General features: G+C 42.4%; 1 protein-coding gene across 10 annotated transcripts in view; it reads right to left on the minus strand.

The window, feature by feature from the left end:
- DAB1 (DAB adaptor protein 1) overlaps positions 1–20,439 on the minus strand; it is a 220,850-nt gene that overhangs the window by 153,752 nt on the left and 46,659 nt on the right. For 3 of the 10 annotated variants that reach the window (XR_008468014.1, XM_054211511.1, XM_054211513.1), the window contains exon 1: positions 15,651–15,817. The exons of 1 other annotated variant lie outside the window; for it this stretch is intronic. Coding sequence is in view for 6 of the 9 variants with exons in the window: in XM_054211511.1 (XP_054067486.1) it covers positions 15,651–15,735 (85 nt within the window). In the remaining 3 variants the exon portion in view is untranslated. Of the gene's footprint in view, positions 1–15,650; positions 15,820–20,439 lie in introns of those variants that run through there. 6 more of the 10 variants (XM_054211514.1, XM_054211504.1, XM_054211505.1 and 3 more) reach the window with 5 other exon arrangements.

Genomic DNA, 20,439 nt, shown 5'->3' on the forward strand with positions numbered 1-20,439 from the left:
GCAGGTGAGTCTAGACTGGCAACAAGACCAAGGTGTTTCAAGTATGCAGTCACCGGCTCCCTAGAACACTAAGGGATTTTTTCACGGGTGGAAGCAGAGAGATGAAAGGATTTAAGTGTAAACTATACAATGATAGCACAATTCTGGAGTATTACCATGTGTGTGAGGGATTATTAAAGATCAGGTAGGATTTTTCTAGCCTTACTTCTGACACCTCCAGGGAAACAAATTCTGCAATGCTCTGTAGGAGATAAAGAACAACCCAAAGTATATTAAAAGGCTCATAGATATAATTCCGTGAACTACAAGCTTGCTTTGTAACTCAGATACCTTGAAGTGCACGATGCTTCTTTGCATTTCATAGGGTTTTGAAGGATGACATTTCCACTCACTGACTTAGAATTTGCATGTCTTGAATTCTCTAATGAGGGCCCAAGATTTTTTTTATTATTTTTATTCACATATCTTCCTCCCCCTAAATTCCAACCCCCCATCCCAAACTCATTTACCTAAGCAAAATGCTTCATACATGTATAGCCATTAAGACCGCCATGATTTTCCTGAATACGAAAGACAGAGGTGGAGGTACTTTTATATGCTTCTGAAAACTGAAGCCAATTGTCAACACCGGAATTATGTGGCAGAAGATACATTTACTATAGTCTTGCTAATGACATACCACTTGCTATAAAAACTCTAGTAAGTCATGTTTAAATCACCACAGGGTAGTCTGGTAGCATTAGAACTGCGAAACAAATACAAAAGGCAAGGCATCTGAACTTGCCCAAATGCTGTGACTACACGTAGAGCTTTCCTCCTTCTTCAGAAGCTCTCAATCACTTCCCAAGTATAAGAGTTCATCAAGCTGGATTCATTTTCCAAGCTCCATTTCAAATCCTCTTCTCACCAAGGCCCAAAGATCAGCGTAGTTTAAAATCTGCTCTTCCCAGTCAACAGGAGTCAACAGGACTCTTGGTGTCCATGACTTCTGCACTCCACCTCACAGGACTCATCAGCTGTAACACATGCTCTCAAAATATGCACCGTCACATGTGCTGATAGAAGAAGGTAGACTTTTCCTTCAGTTGTTTGACCGAAATGACCGGACACAGAGTACCCTTAATGAGTACACAACCTGTACGCAATACGCTCTTCCAATCGCCTCTTAAATCTTTGATCTCGAGGTCAGACATTTCACTGAAAAGTTGGAGCAGTTTACTTATGATGCTGCTATGAACAGTAACATTGCTAAATAATTCCCTTTAAACGAGTTACCTATTTAAATTTTCTCTACTCAAAGGTAGGACAGGGAGTACCACCTATTATTAAGGTTGCCTGGTGCTTCCCACTCTGAACAGTCTGCTTTCGATTGCTTGCAACTTTGCCACATTTTTAACTGTTTAGGCTACAATTTTACACGTCAAGTGTGTCCGCTTCAGGGTGATTTTCAGGACGTGAGGGAAGAGGAATGAGTTGAATCAATTCCAAGATTTAGACTGTAGGAAAACAGTATATATTGACCACGTTAAATAATCATTATGAACTTACATTTGGAAAGTTTTCTGGGTTTTGAAACTGGGAGTAAGATTTGGTCTTCACATCATGGATCTGTTTGTCTTGCTAATCCTAAAAAAACCCCACAAAACTACCCGAATTATAAAATGACAGACTTTACACTTGTGCAGTGATGACTCCTTTATACTAAAAAACTTCTCTACACTGTCACCCCCTCCTGCATCCTCCAGAAGGAACAAAACTGTGTAAAAAATGTGTATGCACATTCCTATAAATGTTGTACCACAAAATGGACTATCCTTGTAATTACTGCTCTGAACTGTAATAACACAAAACACTGGAACCAATGGCCAGAGGTTTTGTCTTTCGATTAAGGAACCCAGCAAGCTGCTGGATTTGAATGCAGAAGGTACAAGAACCAGACCAGAGAACAGAGGAATGGAGTTTGACATGAAAACTTGTATCACAAGAGCCGGAAGAGAAGAATTTCTGACTGCTCTTTAATAACGGAGAACTTGGGAGGTTTAACCTGGGAGTCAAGAGGCAAAAACAGCTTCAGGGGAGGAGCAGCATTAGAGCGGATGGAGACGGCCATCGACAAGAGAGGTGCTGTGTCCAGATAAGGAGCCAGGAGAAAAGGAGAGCCAACTCATGGTCCCCAGGAAACTGGGATGAAGAACTGATGTGAAGAACATGCATCTCCTTTGTCTCTATTAACAGTCACAAAGAACGTGGCAGAAACTGCTGTCACAGGTACGCGATTGAACCCGATGGTGTAAACTTGTCCACAGGAAGGATAAATAAATCTGGCCTCAACAATTCACATGGATCTCAACACAACCTGATCTGATGTTACTCTTCCTCCCAAAAAACAAAATAGGAGTTCTATTTTATTTACTATGTTAAAAGCAAGATCATCCTACCATTACTGCTGGCTGTACCTCTCGGTGAATGTTGTAACCTGAATTATTTCAAATATTTTTTTTCATTAGACGAATTTTCTAAGAAGACATAAATGAGGGCATATCGTTCATAATATTTTCACTTCCTTTCCCCATAACCCATTTCGCTAGTTTTACACTTCATCAATTTAAGCATTATTGCTAATATGTAACATTTAAACTCTGTCACAAGAGAAAAAAAAATCCAAATGCGTAATTAGAACGCTATGATGGCCATTTCAGAAAGTAGTGTTACATCTTTCTACCTATATCCAGCACATATGAAAGCATTGAAGTCAGAAGCAAGGCCTCCAGGTTTCTGTGCAGAGCAAGAGCTTTTTTACTACTTTCTTGAGTACAAGGAAAAATGGAATCCCCAGAGTACAGAACCCCCGTCTGTACGATTTACAGATACACAACAGCATAAAGCACTAAATGAGAGCATGAGAACGGCTGTTTTACCACAGCATAAAACCAAGGGCAAGTAACATTTTTTATGTTAAGCATAACACATTCCTACACACAACTGAATCAATGACAATAATACATGAAATTACCTGAGGCAGGAAGGGCATCTCTGACTAACACCAAAAAAGCTGTTTTCTACCCAAACCTGCATACTGAAACGTGACAACAATCTTTCAAACATCAACACATGCCAGCAAACCATGCAAGGACAAAACAAAAAGAAGAAATGCGTGGAAAAGCTTTCACAAAACACAAAGAAGGCTGAAGTCTCCATTACAACTCGTTGTCTGGCTTACAATTGTTGCAAAGATTTACAAGGAACTGTTTTACAAATGTTTGTGAACGTACGTGAACTCCGCTTCTTCATCTTCAAAATAAGCAAGATACATTTCTGTCGTATGTTAAGAATTCTTCCACAGGCTGCATTAGTCTTAAAAGCATCCGTGATCAGTCAAAATTATCACAGGAGGTATTATGTCAGGTTTTTGAATGCTAGAAATATGTAAGTCTTCATACTACAAGAAAACCCCAAACACTAGGCTGATAAAAAAAAAAGATATAATATTCATCTACAAATATACACTCTCCTGATAGGAAGATAACACCTTTGAAAACACCAACAATTCAAAGGTGTCCCTCTCCCGTTTATTAACAGACCGTCACACTGTTTCACAAGTTAGTAGTTAAATATACAATTATGCGGAGAAGAGAAAGAGAGGCCCTGGGTAATAACACATTATACCTACAATAGCAACTGTTGCTTCTCTATCTAATGTGTTTTTCACATTATATTTTTGAAATAACATTGGGTACGCTGTAGCATAGCCTCTAAGGCTATAACAACAAAATGGAATAAACTTCTTTAACTGTAAAAAAAAAAGTAACCTTTGGCATGTGAGACTGGAGGAGGAAGGGTCAGTGGGACTGTTTTCTGGGTGCCAAAACTCAGAAGAGTTTCTCTTCCAAGTGTGGTATATTGTTATGAAACGGTAAGACAGACCCCATTAGTGCTTCCTACTTTTATAGAAAAGTTTCTATATAGCTTACATAATACATATATAATATATATTAAGATCTTTAAAATAAACTTTAAAGAAGTGGAGAGAACAAATATTCAGGCAAAACAGCTGCATACGAGAACAAGATTCCTACACAGAATGGTAGGGGCTGGAAGGGACCTCTGGAGATCATCTAGTCCAACCCCCTGCCAGAGCAGGGTCACACACTCAGAAGCACCCGGTTCTCCTGTGCCTAGTTCCGTACTCCACCAGTACAGTACGTCAGACCTCCTCCCTCCGGCCATCGTCATTTACACAGCACTTGCTCCTCAGAGCGAGTAACAACTCTGGCTCCGAGCTCTTCTCACAGCACGGCACACATCCTGAGCTGCTGCACCATCATTAACAAGCTTCCCTCTCACCTCACCGCGCTGAGATGCATTAAGAATCATGACAAGTTATTACCAGCACCACACCAAAGCATTACATTTTTTCATTTACAGGAAATTTGTTTTTAAAAAGCCCTTTGTGAACTCCACTACAAGTTACAAGGCATTCCAGTCTCCCATGTCCACTTCTCAAGCTTTTATTACAACAATAAAGAACATATTCAATACATTAATATTTAGAAGAATTCTACTCTTCTACTTGCATCATCCTTATAAATTGTTCTCCTATAAATTAGTTATTTGATTTCAACATCTTCAGAACAGCACAAAAAATATATTGTTCGCTGCACTGCTTTGTAACCTACATGCTTGTCTTCTGCTAAAAGCTTCTCTTAAAAGTGCTATTATTAATGGCCAAGCATTGGAACTGTTCCTCCAGACATCATCCCCCATCCTTTCAAGACAGGCGGACAAGATTTTCTCCACTTTTTCAACTAAAATACAAGCTAAAATACATCTGAATACACAATTCATTCTATTGAGCACTGGGCTCTCCCTAACGCATCCAGTGTAGCCAACTTCTTACAGGAAGTAATTGCTGGGACAATCAAGACACTCATAAGGACTTAAGATGAATATTCACTATGTCCTCACGACTGCATCTTATCTCACGCAGTAATACTAAAACGTTAAGGATGCACAGTCCAACCGAAGTACGTCAGCAGTGACCAAAACCCATATAACAATCTTCTGTAACTTTGGCTCAACTTTTGAGCACCGATTTATTCATGTGAAAACTAGACAGCTATTACAAACTACTTCTATTCTTGTTGATTATAACTTAAACTTAAGTTGTTCTTTTTACCTAACACCTGCAACATTCATGTCTGAAACGGGAAGGAATCCTCAGAGATCCCAGTTTCAGCTTTGTTTGGGTTTTCTTCCAGTATTGTTTGAATGCACAACAGTAACCCTACACCAATCTCCAGAAAGTTTTTTGGGGAAGAAATCGTATGTATCCTAATTTCCTAGAAACCAGCACAATTCCTGGTGGTTCCCTGATGCCTGTTTCTCCTAAGAAATCAAACCCTAGGCAGTTTTGGGAAAATGTTAATTTCTCTCATGAAAACATATGTCCACATATGAAAATCAAATACATTCATTATCCTTCAACCTAAGAGTACTTTTCTTTAATAAATTAATTAATTAATTAATCACTGTGAAGCAGACAACGATAATACAGTGTAGTCCACCAAAATGAGAAAAAAAAATCTCAGAGGCAGTCCATTACACACGTTAAAATTGGTATTACAGATGCTTTACTCATTATCTACATGCAAATTATGCGCACACTTCCAGCCACAAATGAGAAAATCAACACTACCCATCAAGACAACTTACTCTTATGTTATTGGATCCACAAACCAAATGACATGTACCTGCACTATTTTCCTTCTCTGCACTGTACTTCTTCCCACCTCCACCGAAAAGTTCCATCTAAAAATAGTGATTAGCAGAATCAGCCACCCACAATGTTTACGGGTCATTTGCAATCTAGTCTTTGAACTAAAGATGATCTTTGCAATAAAGAACACAGTTCTCTACAGAGGCTTGAGCAATATTTCAAAGTTTGATGCACACGAACCGCTTCCCTGGATTTCTGCTGTCTGGAAAAAGCAAGGCAACTAGAATTCAGTGACTGAGAGTAGGATTATTCTCACCTAAATTTTAGCTGTCAAGACTGGGCATCTTGCATAACCTGACGAACTAGGTTTCTTCTACAAAGAAGACAGAGTGACAGAACCATCCCATGGAGAGTCTTGTCTCTGCCATCTCTTCACCTTACCCAAGAGCCCAAGAGAAAAAACTATGCAAGAATGAAACATGAGAAACACGACACTTAAATGGGCCAACCACACATAAGTAGCCTGTTGGATCAACAGTCCTGCTACAAAAAAAAGGAGCTGCAAACAGAGATCTCCTTTATGAAAATCACTTGCTGTTCTTTGTCAGGCCCAAAATTGTGAGTGCTGAAGACTCAGACCATTTTTGCGGCTGTGGCAGAATTATTTTTCTCGTGTTGTCTCACATCATAAAGCCGATTTCATGTCCTCTCCAGGATCATCCTGCACTGAAATCCAGAAACTGAAGCTTGGCACAGTGGGAATCACTCAATAACAATTCTCACTTTTCTCTGAGGATCTGTATCCACCAAAATCAATTAGCATTTGCTACAAATGTAACATAGCAACAGCGGACAAGCCCTCATTTGATGTAAATCAGTGTAGTTCTTCCGATTTGAAAGAACTTTACCAAATTTCATCAGCTGTGACTCTCACACAGTGCTTTTGAATAGCTCGCTCTATCACTAGGGAGGTAAGGATCATAAAATTTGAGTGCCAGGAACAGTAAGTGGTCAATTCAATTTGTTATCCTCTTTAGGACTTCTCAAACATTTTATTTCTCTTGTTTTCAGAAGGAAGAAAAATGGGGCTGAATATATGAAAACCGTCAAACAGGGATGGTGGGTGGAAAACGGTCCTGAAGCCAAGATCTGGGATTTGATTACTTCAGCACCCACAAAAACAAACCAACCCATTCATAAAATAACCTTTATTAAACTCACTGACATTTTTTTTTTTACTGTTTTTAAACTTGAGCAAACTGCCAACATGCTGTGTGAAGTAGCACTTCCTATTGATTTGTTTGGTATTAATTACGGCATAATTAAAAAGGGGAGTCTTTATTGCAATCAACTACCAGGTGTTTTAAAACAATAAACAGGGGCCTTAAAATTTTCAAACGATATTGCTAGTGTGACTGTGGCACACTGACCGAATTTAAAAATGTATGTACACTTAGGGAGGAAAATCCTAGCATGGGAAAACCTTTATTATGTTAGAAAAGGGGGGGAAAAAAACCTCCACCTGCTGGGAAGACCCTTGATATTAGTGGTATAGCTGCTACAGTTAAGACAGGAACACCTAACAAGTCATCTAATCTTGCCATTAAAAGGTTTGAATTTGCTAATACGCCTCAGAGCTTGAACAAAACTGGCATAAAAGGCAGTAACAATAAAACTAACTTAACTGTGTATTTTGTTACATAAAGGAATGAAAGGGAAAATTGAAATATTACTAAAATATTCTCTGCATTGACTGCTGACGAGCTAAATAGCAGTACGGTTTCATGAATATCAGCTGGACTGCATTAAAGTTTAAAAGTATTTTGGTTTTTTCCTAATTACCTTTATGCTTGGTTTAATCACGTAGCTAGTTGGAAATTCCCAGCAATGCACTGAAGTCCAAGCTATGGGAGTGTTAGCAGCCCATCACCGTTAACTTCAAGAGCTAGCAAAGATCAAGGAAGCAGACTCTCCTACACCACCATAACCACAAGCAAAATAGGATACGCTACAAATTATTTGATTGGTAAAGGTTATACAAGGAAATATAAAAGATGATAAAACTGAAATTCTTCAAACTAACTACCCGTTAAAAACACCCACCGTCCTGAATCCAGCGAAAGCTTTTCTTTCCTCCCATCAATACTGACAGATTACTGCGAGAGAGAATTAAAGAAAAGGTACGAACTCAATAAGGGGAGAATTCAAGTGACCTACTACATGTTAATCTGGCAAAAAGCACATGCCAATGGAACTGTTATGGCCAGTCTCCAGGCAGAGACTGACAGGTCCTGGAAATGCTGTCAGATTACTTAACACGCTGTCTGCTTCTGCGGGAGCACCGAATCCTGCCGGCTTGGATCTCTTCATTCTGGCTCGATCTCAGGAACTACTTGAGGCACCTGAATAAATCCAAGGAAGGTGAAGCGAGACGAAGTGCTCTTTTTCTCTGTCATTTTAGCATAGTTTATTAAGAGCTGCCTCTCAAGTAACGAGGAACAGAAACGAAACTTTTTCTTTGTACGATGTACAGAGATCACTTCCATTTTTTCCCCCTCAGTTACTTCAAGTACTGAAAAAAAAAAATTATAATCCTTTAGGTTGAGAAACAACCGATAGGATTCCTGCTATTCTTTAAGTAACCAATCCATCAGTAGGTTAGAAGACAGTTATGTAAAAGAAAAAGAAGAAACGTGTATTGCATCAATTGGATCCCCAGTAATTCGAGCTCTTCATTTTCAAATGGGCGTATTTAAAGTCTTTGCATTTCTGAATTCTAAATGTGAAGCTACAAATGTCAATAATCTAATTTAAACTTTTCAATTAATTGATAAAATTATTTTTGGTAGGTACAACTATGACAGCCATATGTTTAAAAAAAGCTATTTTACACTCTGTGTTAGTGAGTCAATTTTTGAGGAACAACAGTTGGTATGAGTACAGGTATGAAGCCAGATGTGCAGATACAATAAAAAAGAAATTTTCCCATGACTTGAATACAGCAACACTGCAGGATCCACTGCAACTTAGGAACTTTTTGCGCTTACTGGAAAGTGTCCATTCAAATCATGTAGTACAATTTAAAAGTTACATCAAGTGATACTCTTGATACCCATTAATTGTTCGGTATGTATTTTTTTTGCCTTTTAAAAAAAATATTATTTTTAAGGTTTGTAACAAATCATCTTCAGACTGTGGATTTTCTTCCTAGTTAAGCATGTTGTGAATCTTAAAAGACAGCTGGAAGAGAAAAACTGTAACAGTGTGACACTGTGGGAATTAGGGAAGGGTCCATCAAAGAACCTCTTTTGGTTTCCAATATCCTTTACAGGGGCTAAGAACACTGTACAGTGCATTGTTCTGTTCTCTCTCGTGTTGACCACACACAGTCCAAGAAAAGCGTAACCTCATACAATTTGTTCCACAGCTGGAAAAGACGACAGACCTTTCTTATTTTGCAGAGACCTAAAACAAGAAGAGTCACCCAGTGCCTGTCAAACCTATTAACTCGCTAATCACTCACCCATGCTAAAGAGGTGTTTATGCCCAGCTGTCCTAAAATGAAAGTGGAGGAAATTAAAGTGGAAAACAATCTCTAACTGGAAAGCCAAAAGGTTTTAAACACTACATTTTAAAAGAGAAGAGATACACTTCTAAGCAAAAAAGTCACTCTTGTCAAAAGAGATAAAGCAAAACCTCCCTGAATGACACTGAGTAAGAGTCCTGCAGCTGGGACACCTACTCACTCTAAAAGCAAAGAACTGTTGCCATGATCTTGAATTTCCACAGACTCACAACTTTCCTAAGCTTCCCAAGAATAAGACTGTGCAGGTTTAAAAAAGTTCCTTCCCAAAACATGAGCGTACGTAGACCGATTGATAAGCTTCAGAGAGTATCTTGGGACCTAACGGACAGACTGATGGGTCCTACTACCTAGAGAATAACACCAGAAAAGGGATTTGCGCACCAGGAATTGCTTTAAGAGGCAACAACTGCAGTGCCTGGATGCTAATCAGCTCCCAATTAGCTTCAAAGCATGCTGGCCCCAACAAATACACTCAGTACCACTTATCATCAGCAACCCTGCAAGGACAAAATGCAGCAATCACGCCTACCGGTATGCCTATCGCACTAACAAAGATATTTATACTGATTTTTGCTACAAAAAGGATTTGGGGGAGATTCCAGCTCCACCTTTAGTAATAATAGGAGGACTTTGTACTAGAGGACTCTTGATTACCTGCAATACTAAACAATGATACATTCACATCCAGCTATGAATAATTCTACAGCCTCAGTATTATGCCTTGATTGTCTGCCTTTTCACAAATGCCCTCTAAATGTAGTTTTCTGGTAACTACTCACTGAGGAAAAGCACCTCCTCAAACCACAGGGACATTGTCTAACATCTAAATCTGAAGTTTTTTGCAAGACAGCAATATGCCTGCTAAGAGAAAACAAAACGGCAAGCACACATGCATGATAGGATTATTTGATTCAATACAATATAAATTAGGTCAGACTCCTCTTCGGAGAATTCTGTGTCAAGAACTAGGTGGTCCACTAAATTTCTATTCATTTGCCTTCAGGCTTGGGGAATTGCAAAGACTCTCAAGAAACTGATGCTCTTCTACCCACAAGAGTAATCACTATTTGAGGGGTGGGGTGGGGGGAATCTCTCAGCGTAACTGCTTGACAATATCTGGAGACTTGAGAAATCTTGATATAATAAAAAGAGCAGCTAATGAATCTTTGCGTAAGTATAACACATACATACATGTATCCGTACACAGAGATATACAAAATTCAACACAGAAAAAAATCAGCAAGTGCTTTTGTGTACTTAGGTATTAAACTGCCCTATTTTATGTTGCATATATCCTTATGAAAAGCAAAAATTTATGCATCCTCATTAAACCAACAGTAATGGAATGACAGGAGAAGCACTACCTGTAGAAACTGCAAAGGATTACAGGCTGGAAACTCTGCCCGGCAGGCTTCTTGGGCTCAGGAACATTGTACTTCTAAAAGTTTACCCACAGTTATCATGCGCTATCCCCTGGAGGTGTTCAAGGCCAGGTCAGATGGGACTTTGAGCAACCTGGTCTAGTGGAAGGGGTCCCTGCCCATGGCAGAGGGGTGGAACTAGATGACCTTTAAGGTCCCTTCCAACCCGAACCATTCTATGATCATCCTTTCTGACTCTATAAGCAATTAAAACTAAATCTTCATACCTCCAAGGGCCATAAGATCATGCCAGCTACTTCACATATTGAAGAGGACTGAGTCAGACCAAGATGTGACCTTCAGCAGTCCTGCTGCTCTACTGGAGTCAGATTTGGTTAGGACATGCAGCTGAGTCTAAAGAACTAGGTCCTTGATAACTGCTTCCCCCCCAGCTGGGGACACAAGAGCCTACAGCCTCTGCAGCTGCACAGCCACACAACTGGCCATCCCAGGGTACCAGCTTCACTCTTAACTCCTCAAAAAGCAATATACTGATCAAGAGACAAAAGCTGACAGGTCTCTCTCTGATCTGGTTCTTCAAAACGGCACACATCTTGAAACAGACCTGCCACCGAAAACCGGTTGCGCAGACCCCACCGTAACCAGCGAGGCTCAGGCGAGCAGATTCTGACAGAGGATTTGTGTGTGCGACTGAACCCCTGAAAATAAACGCAGGCATGGGCTTTTCACTACAACCGGTTTTACTTTACAAGTTCTTATGGTGTTTGTTGCTTAAACAATTGAAAGCCCTTTCCAAACAGAAGAATGGTAAGTTTCATACTGCACCTTTAAAACCAATGAACACTTCTTACATCTGTAACACTTGAAATGTATTTGATGGCTGTTTAAGATACGATACACAGATGAGGTTGCACACAATAACATGGCAGCTTTCCTGTAACTCATGGTACTGGGTTTACTCACTTTTTCTAAGTTGTGACAATTCTGCCACCTTTAAACAGAAAAACAGAAATGGAAGATTGATTCATGGATGAAATTCTTAAACCAGCACCGTGAAATGTAATTTTGCTGTGGCTAGACAGGGCAAAATCTAGTGTTAAGGGCAAAATACAGAGTTGCAGGTTCTCTACGTGACAAGTCAAAGTATGAAAATGAAAATGTTTAAGTCTGATTAATTACTCGGTTTAGAATATATGCTTTTCATTCTACTGTATCAAAATACTCATAAGAAAACAGTGCAGCTGATGAAGTCAAGCACTCCCTTACAAAGGCTGGCAAATTTGCAGAACAGCACTTGAGGTTCAGATTAGTAAAATCCTAATGAGTATCTACTCTAATACCCATGTAATTGCATGGAATGCATTTGCAAGTGGTACAATTAAAAAAAAAAAAAAAAAGAGAGAGAGAAAGAAAGAAAGAAAAAAACACTGGCACAACTGAAGTCCAGACTGTGTTTTTAGTGCCAGCTGAAGGGACTCAAGTGACAATCTGGAAGAACGAAGATTCCCCTAAGAAAGGAATAACTGCGATAAAGATTTCCAGTCCTTTCCCACATCACATATGCTTCAATCTAGCGCTGCAAGTACCGACATACTCCATCTCATCGTTTTTGTCCCAGACACCAAAACTATTTTCATATTTTACCCAACGATTGCTGTATCACAAGTGCCCACCTCTTCTTGCACACTGTAGGAGGAGATGGGTCCTCAGCACAGGCTCATGAAAAACTTTCTTGGAACTACATACGTGAATGTCGCTGCTGCTGCAATCACATTGCAAGGCTTCACACTTCCCAAAGCCAGCACCTGGCATCTCCGCACCTCATCTTCCTACCCATAAACACAGGATATTACCTGACTGACTTTATCTCACAAATCCACCAGGCAGGTAAATGATTTAAAGATAGAACTAGTACTGTAAGAATGAAGACACAGACGGGCTGAAGGCAAGGCTGAAATAATACCAAAGAGTATAGGACATATGAGAGACCAAGTAATAACGTACTTTCATTCCTAAGTAACTGGCTGAGCAAACGTCTTGTGATCCAGCAATTCTGATTAATTTTGCAAGAATGCTTAGGTAGTGTTTATAAAAACCAAGTCATTACCTTGACTAAACATTGACTTGGACAGTTAACTTGAACCATCAAGATCTTGACTAAATATTGACTGGGAAAGTTAATTTGAACTATGAAGTCTAGAAAATCTTGGTCCTCTTTACTAGTATTTGCTATCACTTTAAAATGTAAACACAATTGTAAAAATAGAAGTTCTCCCACCCAACCAATATTTAACTGGGTAGCTTGGCTGTTGCTAAATTCAATATAACTATCTTGCAAAACTTGAAATCTAAAATATTAAAAGAAAACGGGCCTGTTACGGATGAGACGGAAAGGTCAATCTTCCTGTGTTTTGCTTGAGCAAGGAGATTTCAAAAGTATTAAAAAAGAATCACAAGGTTCATGGTTTAAAATTATTTTGGTACATCTATGCAGGGGTCTTCCAACATATGTTTAAAAAACTGTGCCTTGACCAAAGAACCAAGCAGGCTTGCCACCAGGACAATGTGTTCACCCTGGTTCCTCTACTTTTGAAGCCCTAGTAGCAGCTACTTCAAGTCTACATCCTCCACTATTGGTGTCACTTCATCATGTGAGGCCACGGGTCAAAGGACATACACAGGGTCTTTCACTAGCTGAGCTTAAAAAAAAAAAAAAAAAAAAAAAAGAAGAAAATCAATTTCAATCCTCCTAAGATGAAACCACTGATGTGTGCAGTCACTAAAGTCCCAAAGGTAATCCTACAAGAAAACATGATGGTGTCCTCCATCACTGTGCTGAGACACTGTTGAAGTGCAGCAAAATCACCTATGAGGTATAGTCCGAGATCAGCGCCTCTATCAAAACCCTCCAAACAATAAATCTGAACTTCCAGACCAACGTGAATGCTGCATTTTAAATGTGCAATGAAACAAAGTGGTAATTACAAAGGGGCAGAGAAACTTATGTTTCAGGAAGGTGTTATGTATGTGCCTAAAGAAACAAACAATGACTATGAATCCAGCACTAATTCCTTGTGAAGTTTCATTTCAAGAGTTTGAAAGCGCCTTCTAGCTTTGCACCTTAACTCCTTTTTTTAATATATCATCTGCCTTTAGCACACACAATGAAAAATAGCGTAAGAGCAAATATAAAAGATGTAAATCTCAGATACAAGTAGAAATATCAAACTAACTGGTGAAAACTTGCTTTTCCGTTATTTTTGAGTATAGTAGTAAGGAACAGATTGGTACTGGCGTTATGGGGGGGTGAGGGTGGAGAATGAAAGAACAATAAACAATACAATCATCAGTAGTTTAACACAGTGCTGTGTCTTGCAACGGAAACATACTGTGAAACAGCTTGCAAGATAAGCTTCATCAACGATAAGTAATTTTTATTCCATTTGAGTGGCTGAAAACAATAAACATGATTAAATGCTTCAGACATGCATTCAGAATTTAGACAAATGGCAGAGAGTTCTAAGGACTTTGCTTTTAAAACTACTTTGGGGCAAGACCTAAAAATTAACTTAGTCGGTTTGAAAATGTACAACAAAACAGAAGTTCATATGGAAATCAAAAACTTCCCACTCATCTGCAAGCTCCACGACTGTCCAAACCAGAAACAAGCTTTGTTATCTACTGTTCAGATGAACACTGGTCCCAGTTCCCTACCTCACTACTTTACCATTCATAGAGGCATTTCAAATGTGCCGGTCATGAATATGAGCTCCCATGGTGTGAAAACACCCTGCAAAACACAAAAGAAAGAGGTGGCCCTGGCTCCCGGGGAGTTTACAGCCCCATGCTCGTCCTGTCGGTCCTCGTAGGGTCTGTCCCGACTGTCCCTGTCCCGACTGTCCCTGTCCCGGCCCCGGCTGGCAGCCGGTCCCTGCCCACAGACGGCAGCCGAGGAGCAATTTTCAACTTTAACTAATCCGTGGGTGTCTGCTAAAACGTTGCTGGTGACACGGTGGTTTTGCACAAAAACAAAAAAAAAAAAGCACCCAAAACATCCAGATCAGGGATTATTTTTTTTTGGTGGTTGGTTCCCTCCCCCCCCCCCCCCCAAGATAATTGCAAAGGAGAGGCACGTGAACCTACAGCACCCCATAAAGCCACCGTTCGCTTTACACCCCCTTCCTCGGCCGCAGTCAGCGCGATGGCGAGGGCTGGCGGCTCCCGGCCGAGGACCGGACGGGCGGCTCCCGAGGAGGGTCCCTGGCCCCGGCTCGTTCCCCCCATCGCCAGCGGCCCCGCAGCTCCAGGCGCCATTTCCCCGCCGCTCCTCAGCGCGGCGTCTCCCGCCGCCGCCGCACCTTCCCGGGGACGGCGCAGCCCGACCGCCGCCGGGCTCCCCGACCGGGGGCCGGGCCCTGACAGCCCCCCCCAGCCCGGACCGCGCCGAGGGAAGCGGGGCACGGCCGCCGCCGGAGCTACTGAAAGCGGGAGCAGCCCCGGGAACCCCCCCGCGGGCCGCGGCGATGGAAATCCCGCGGCCGCCCCGAGTCTGGGGGTTCCCCTTTCGTGGTTTTTGGTTTTTTTCTTGCCCCCCCCCCCCTCAGGGAACAGCGAGTCCGGGCTGGTGAGGGATGAGGGGGGGGGTGTGTGTGAAAGAAGCCGCCTCTGCCCCGCGACTCGGCTGGGAGAGGGAAAGCCGCCCACCCCCGCTCCCCTCCAAGCCGGCAAGTTCCCGCGACTCGTAGGAGATGTCAGCCCTTTCCCCCGCCACGCTCCGGGCGACGGCAGAGAGCGGAGAAGGGGGGCAAAAAAACCCCCAAACTTCCTCTGGAGAGAGCTGCCCTCCCCTGCCTCCTGCGGGGAGAGGGGCTTCCCCCGGGGCGCAGCCGCCCGCTCCCCCCCTCCCGGCGATCGGGCCCCCTCCCTCCCCCGGCCGCCGAAAGGAGAAGGGAGCCGGCGCCCTCACCTGCCCCAGCGAGCCCTCTCCTCCTGGCATTCCTCTGCTCCCCATCGTGGGCGCAGCAGCTGCTGTTATTCCTTAGGATACACATGGCTCGTCCATGCTGGGAGAGCCGCCTTCCCGCGTTGCCTGCCCTCTCCGGCCCCCGCCAGCGCGGCGCTGAGGCCAGAGGGAGGGGAAAGGGGGAGGTGTGTGGCGGAGGGAAGCTGCTGATGAGGGGTCGGTCTCCTCCTCCTCCTCCTCCTCCTCCTTCTCCTCTGCCAGGGCTGGGGGTCTCGGTGCCGTTGGTGCAGCTGGGCAGGGAGAAGGGGGACGGGAGGGGTGGGGGGGGACGACGGCGCGCCCGCTCGCCCCCAACCTGTCACTCGCCTCGGCGGTAGCCCCAGTCTGAGGGAGCGGCTGGCGGCCCCGCCGCCGAACTCGCCTCAGCGCCGCCCGGCTCCCGCATCCAGCGGTGTCGGGAAAAACGGGCTTGCCCGGGGGTGGGGGGGGGGGCGGTCAGTGGGTTAGGCAGGGCGTCCCGCCGGCCCCTGCCCACGCGTGAAACCCGGCCACGGCGCCGCGAACGCGGTCGCGTCTCCCCCCGCTCCCGTCCCCCGCAGCCGCGGGGCTCCGTTCCCGCACAGAGCGGCCGCGGCCGGGCTGACACCCCCACCACCACCACCCCGACCCGCTCGGGGGCTGGTGGCCCACGGCCCGTGTGGCACACACCGGGGGGGGGGGGGGGCTGGGGATACACGGGGGGCCCCGCCGGCACACCGTTACCAGCGTGGTGTTTTTCTCATGGCTTCTCGCAGTCACCCATGAAAATTTAATGAGGCATTTAGGGCTGTTACCTTCAGAGTCAATGGAGGAAGCATATTTAGCCTAATGCACTTGCTGCCGAGCCAATAGGTCTATTGCAGGCAGATCAGAAGTCATGGAGAGACTCGCCTTTCAACACAAAATTCACGACCCATTAAACTTATTCTGTGATAACAGCTTCTTTACAAACGGAGCCCCATAGAAAACAGAGGCTGTCATGCACTTCCTGAAAGGATTTACATACAGAAGAGAAGTCCATTCGCGAGGTTATTGCTATTTCACTGGTATTATCTCCAATCAAGGCATAAAAGCAGCTCTGCTCTAGCTAACTGAGGTAAATGACTAAAAGAAAAGCTTTTTGCAGGCTCCAGGCAGATCTGATTCACTTCCCGGGTCTGAGTGGCAGCGTCTCCTTCGGCTGACAGAGAAGAGGGTTCAAACCATTACCGAGTATCCGATCTGATCAGAAATTACGAGCGAGACGTTATGCCGGGCACGCAAATATCTAACTGCTGATGTGCACTCTTCGAGATGACAGTCAAGGAGTGATCACCAAGATGCTCACAAGGTAGAAAGATGTCTACAGGTTATTTCCCCTCCAGCTGACAGGCAGGAGATCTGAACCAATGTGGCAACATGCCTAACAGGGCAGGGAGCGCCCATCCAAGAGCAGAGGGAAAGGCTGAGCAAACAGATTGACTTAAAGGGCGCGCAGAGATCCAATAACATTCTCAAATATTTTCAGCTTGATCTTCCTCTGTTCTTCTTTTCATAGCACATTAGGTACTAAGCATAAAGTCATCTAACAACCTTTACGATGTAACAAAAATGCACTTCAAAAGTCATAACCACATTTATGGAAGCAGTTGGTGGAATGGAGACTTTCACTACAGACCTGTTCCTTCAATTCCATTTATTGCAGAAATGAAAGGCAGGATTATCAATTGAACCAAATTATTCTAATGTGGATTAAAAAAATCAAATCCTAGTAGTAAATTTAACTGCAGCAGTATTTCCTATTGGTGAGAACTTTGCCATCTCAGGAAGACAAAGAACTTAAGAAAAAATAAAGTAAGAGAAGTCAGCTTTCCATTCAGAAAGGATAGACAGCATCCTCTAGATGAGTTGTGGCTATGCTCGTCTAGAAGTATTAAGTCCAATAAAACATTGCTGATCCTCAGCTCCCAAAAGGCGTATATTTTTGTTGGGGAAAGAGTAAATAAAAAACTGCTCTACACTCTTGCCCGTTACACTATAAAATGAAGTTGCATTTACCATGTCGCCGGCCTCACTGAGGTCCTGCACTTTACAAGAAGGGTGCTGGCTGTTGACTAAGAAGAAGAGGGACTTTGAGTAAGTGTCAACTTCATTCCCGTTTCTGAAATTTATGGATGCAAGTCACACTTGCTAACAATATTTTTTAAATATAAAAGACTGTACGAGCTCACAGCTTGTAATATGAATGCAAATGAACTTGTAATTATACTATGCAATTTTCTACTTTTAAAAAAAACTATGAAAATAGAACAGACCTGAAGAGCAGTATGAACTGCGGTTCTTCATTGTGTTCCTTCATTATGCAAGAGTTGCCATAAGCAATCTGCTCTGTTTTAATGTAAAATATTTTTTAGGCTATTACTTTGCAACACAAATTCTCACGTGAGAACGTATATATGGCCACGGTTCCTCCTCTCTAGTGAAAAACACCACCAAGATGCAAAGGGGCAGGAAATGTGGGGTGACGATCGGCATAGCCTTCTTTTGTCTTTACCTGTAAAGCTTATTTAAACTCAACATTGCTATATTCTCCTTTCTGGTGATGTACCGTACCATCACAGATTAAGTGATAAGCCATTAAGAGTTATATATTATGAACTTTAAGCCAAAGATGGCACTTCCACCACCCACCGACCAGCTGGAGGAGCTGAAGGTAGGAACCCAAAAAAGTAGTTCTCTAAACTGTTTTTCCAATGTGTCGAATAGTCACCTCTGCAGCACTCAGTCCCTTAGTCCTTGCTAAAAGAGCTGAAGGGAAAGTAGCATCATCTTTGTAGTTCTTAATTAGATTTGAGCTAACAGGACAATGACCATAACCATTTAAGTGTTCTGGTACACGTTTATTGAGAGGGATGAGTTCAATGTTACAACCAAGAGCACTGCATACGTTCTTTAAAGAATTGCCTCAAAATAACATTAAAATATCCGCTACTGATACCTTCACACCTGGATTTTAAGTAATTTGTTATACTACTCCATTTACAATAAGAACTGCAGTTGCTAGCAAACCGCTGTAAGAAGTACCCCACCGAGCAAAAAAGCTTACCTGGAAATAAGAGATAATTCGCAGAATAATTATTGAAAGTGAATTCACTGATAATTCACAGTCAAGTTTTCCGACTCCCTAAGAAAAGGGTACCCAAAAAACTTCCCGCTTTCACCTCATAGGCAAGTTAATCAGCATCAGCTAACCCTGGTTAGGCAAACAAGCTGAGCATGGGCCTGGTTTCCTTTCAGAGCAGATCCAAATGAGGACCCTTTGCTGAAAGACGTATCTCCAGAGCCTCCACTCCTAAAATCTCCTCTGGTGATGCAAATTTTTAGCATTCTATTGGCCAAGGAGAAGAAAGTTTTCTTTTATTGAATCTACTGGGGTTTGTCCAGCTGCAAGCCTGTGTGTTTCTCACATGAAATGCTACGACAGCACCCACTCCGTAAAACTAGTAACATCTTGCATAAGTGGTAAATCACTAGGCCATAAAACCTGTAAGGTTATTATCAGCGCCAATGTGTAGCATCCATTAGTATTAATGAGAACTGGACATTCTCTGGGATGGAATATAGGTCCTCTTTTCATTAAACTAATTCATACCTCAAGCTGTGGTGATCACAAATGGCAACCAAACAACGTTACAGAGAAATTTTGAGAGATGTTCGAGAAGAAGCTTTAGAAGGAGCTTTAGGTGGTGCTTTCAAAGAATCTAGAAGTGAAAGATACTTGTTACGCTGAATTCAAGGGTGATTTCTGGAGTGGGTATTCAAATATTTGAAAAGAGAATCAGACGTTATTTCTGCTATTAACATCTTACTAAAATACAGAACAATGCTCAGACCAATTGAGCTCTCAAAATGTCAGCTTCCTCACAAAACCACTCTTCCCATTTACTGATCTCTATTGTAGCCCACAGCAGGATCATCTTGATCACTCTGGAGATACTCTACGTGAATAGTTCCTCACACAATAGTGGCTTCAGTTTAATAAGTTCCTCTAAGGCAATTAGATACTGACTGAAAATAATACCTGCCGCATTATTAGTAGCTATGGTAGCCCATCTCTTACCATTGTAGCCACACAGTTAGCTCCTTAGCCATTCAGCAGAATTAATCACAATTTACATTCATCCTCTGTTTTCTCAAAGGGGAAGAAACCCAGTGCTCTCATTTCACTAAAGATCTATTATGGTTATTTTCTTACCTACTTATACCTACTCAGTTGATATGTGACTGAACAGAGTATCTTCCTGAACACTACTCTTGCTTGTCAAAAAGATCTATATAGAAAAATTGTGATGATCCTTCATGGAAAATGGGAAGCCCCTCTTATCTTCTGGCCGTGGCACATGAGGAAGAGGTTATGATAATTCTCAACCACACAGTGCAATCTGGTGAAACATGTATTATCCTGGAAAGTCAAGTACATCTATTAAAAGCCGGCACATGGAAATACTAACAATGAAATTAAGTCTTGAAAGTTCCAGAGACTCATCACTGGTTTCTGAAGATGGAGCTCCTACTGTTCTACGGCTTGGTCACAGAAGGAACTCTTCCTTTCATGGATCTCAGCAAAGACTGCACGATCTTGTAGTCAGACATGCAAAGAGGATTCAGGAGCTTGGTTCAAATCCCAGCTCTGTCACTGACTGGTTGTGTGACCTTGGATGAGTCAACCTGTCCTTTTTTTATATCCATCTCTACCACACCTGTTTCACCGGCC

This window comes from Rissa tridactyla, chromosome 8 (assembly GCF_028500815.1).
Source record: "Rissa tridactyla isolate bRisTri1 chromosome 8, bRisTri1.patW.cur.20221130, whole genome shotgun sequence".
Taxonomy (NCBI): Eukaryota; Metazoa; Chordata; class Aves; order Charadriiformes; family Laridae; genus Rissa; species Rissa tridactyla.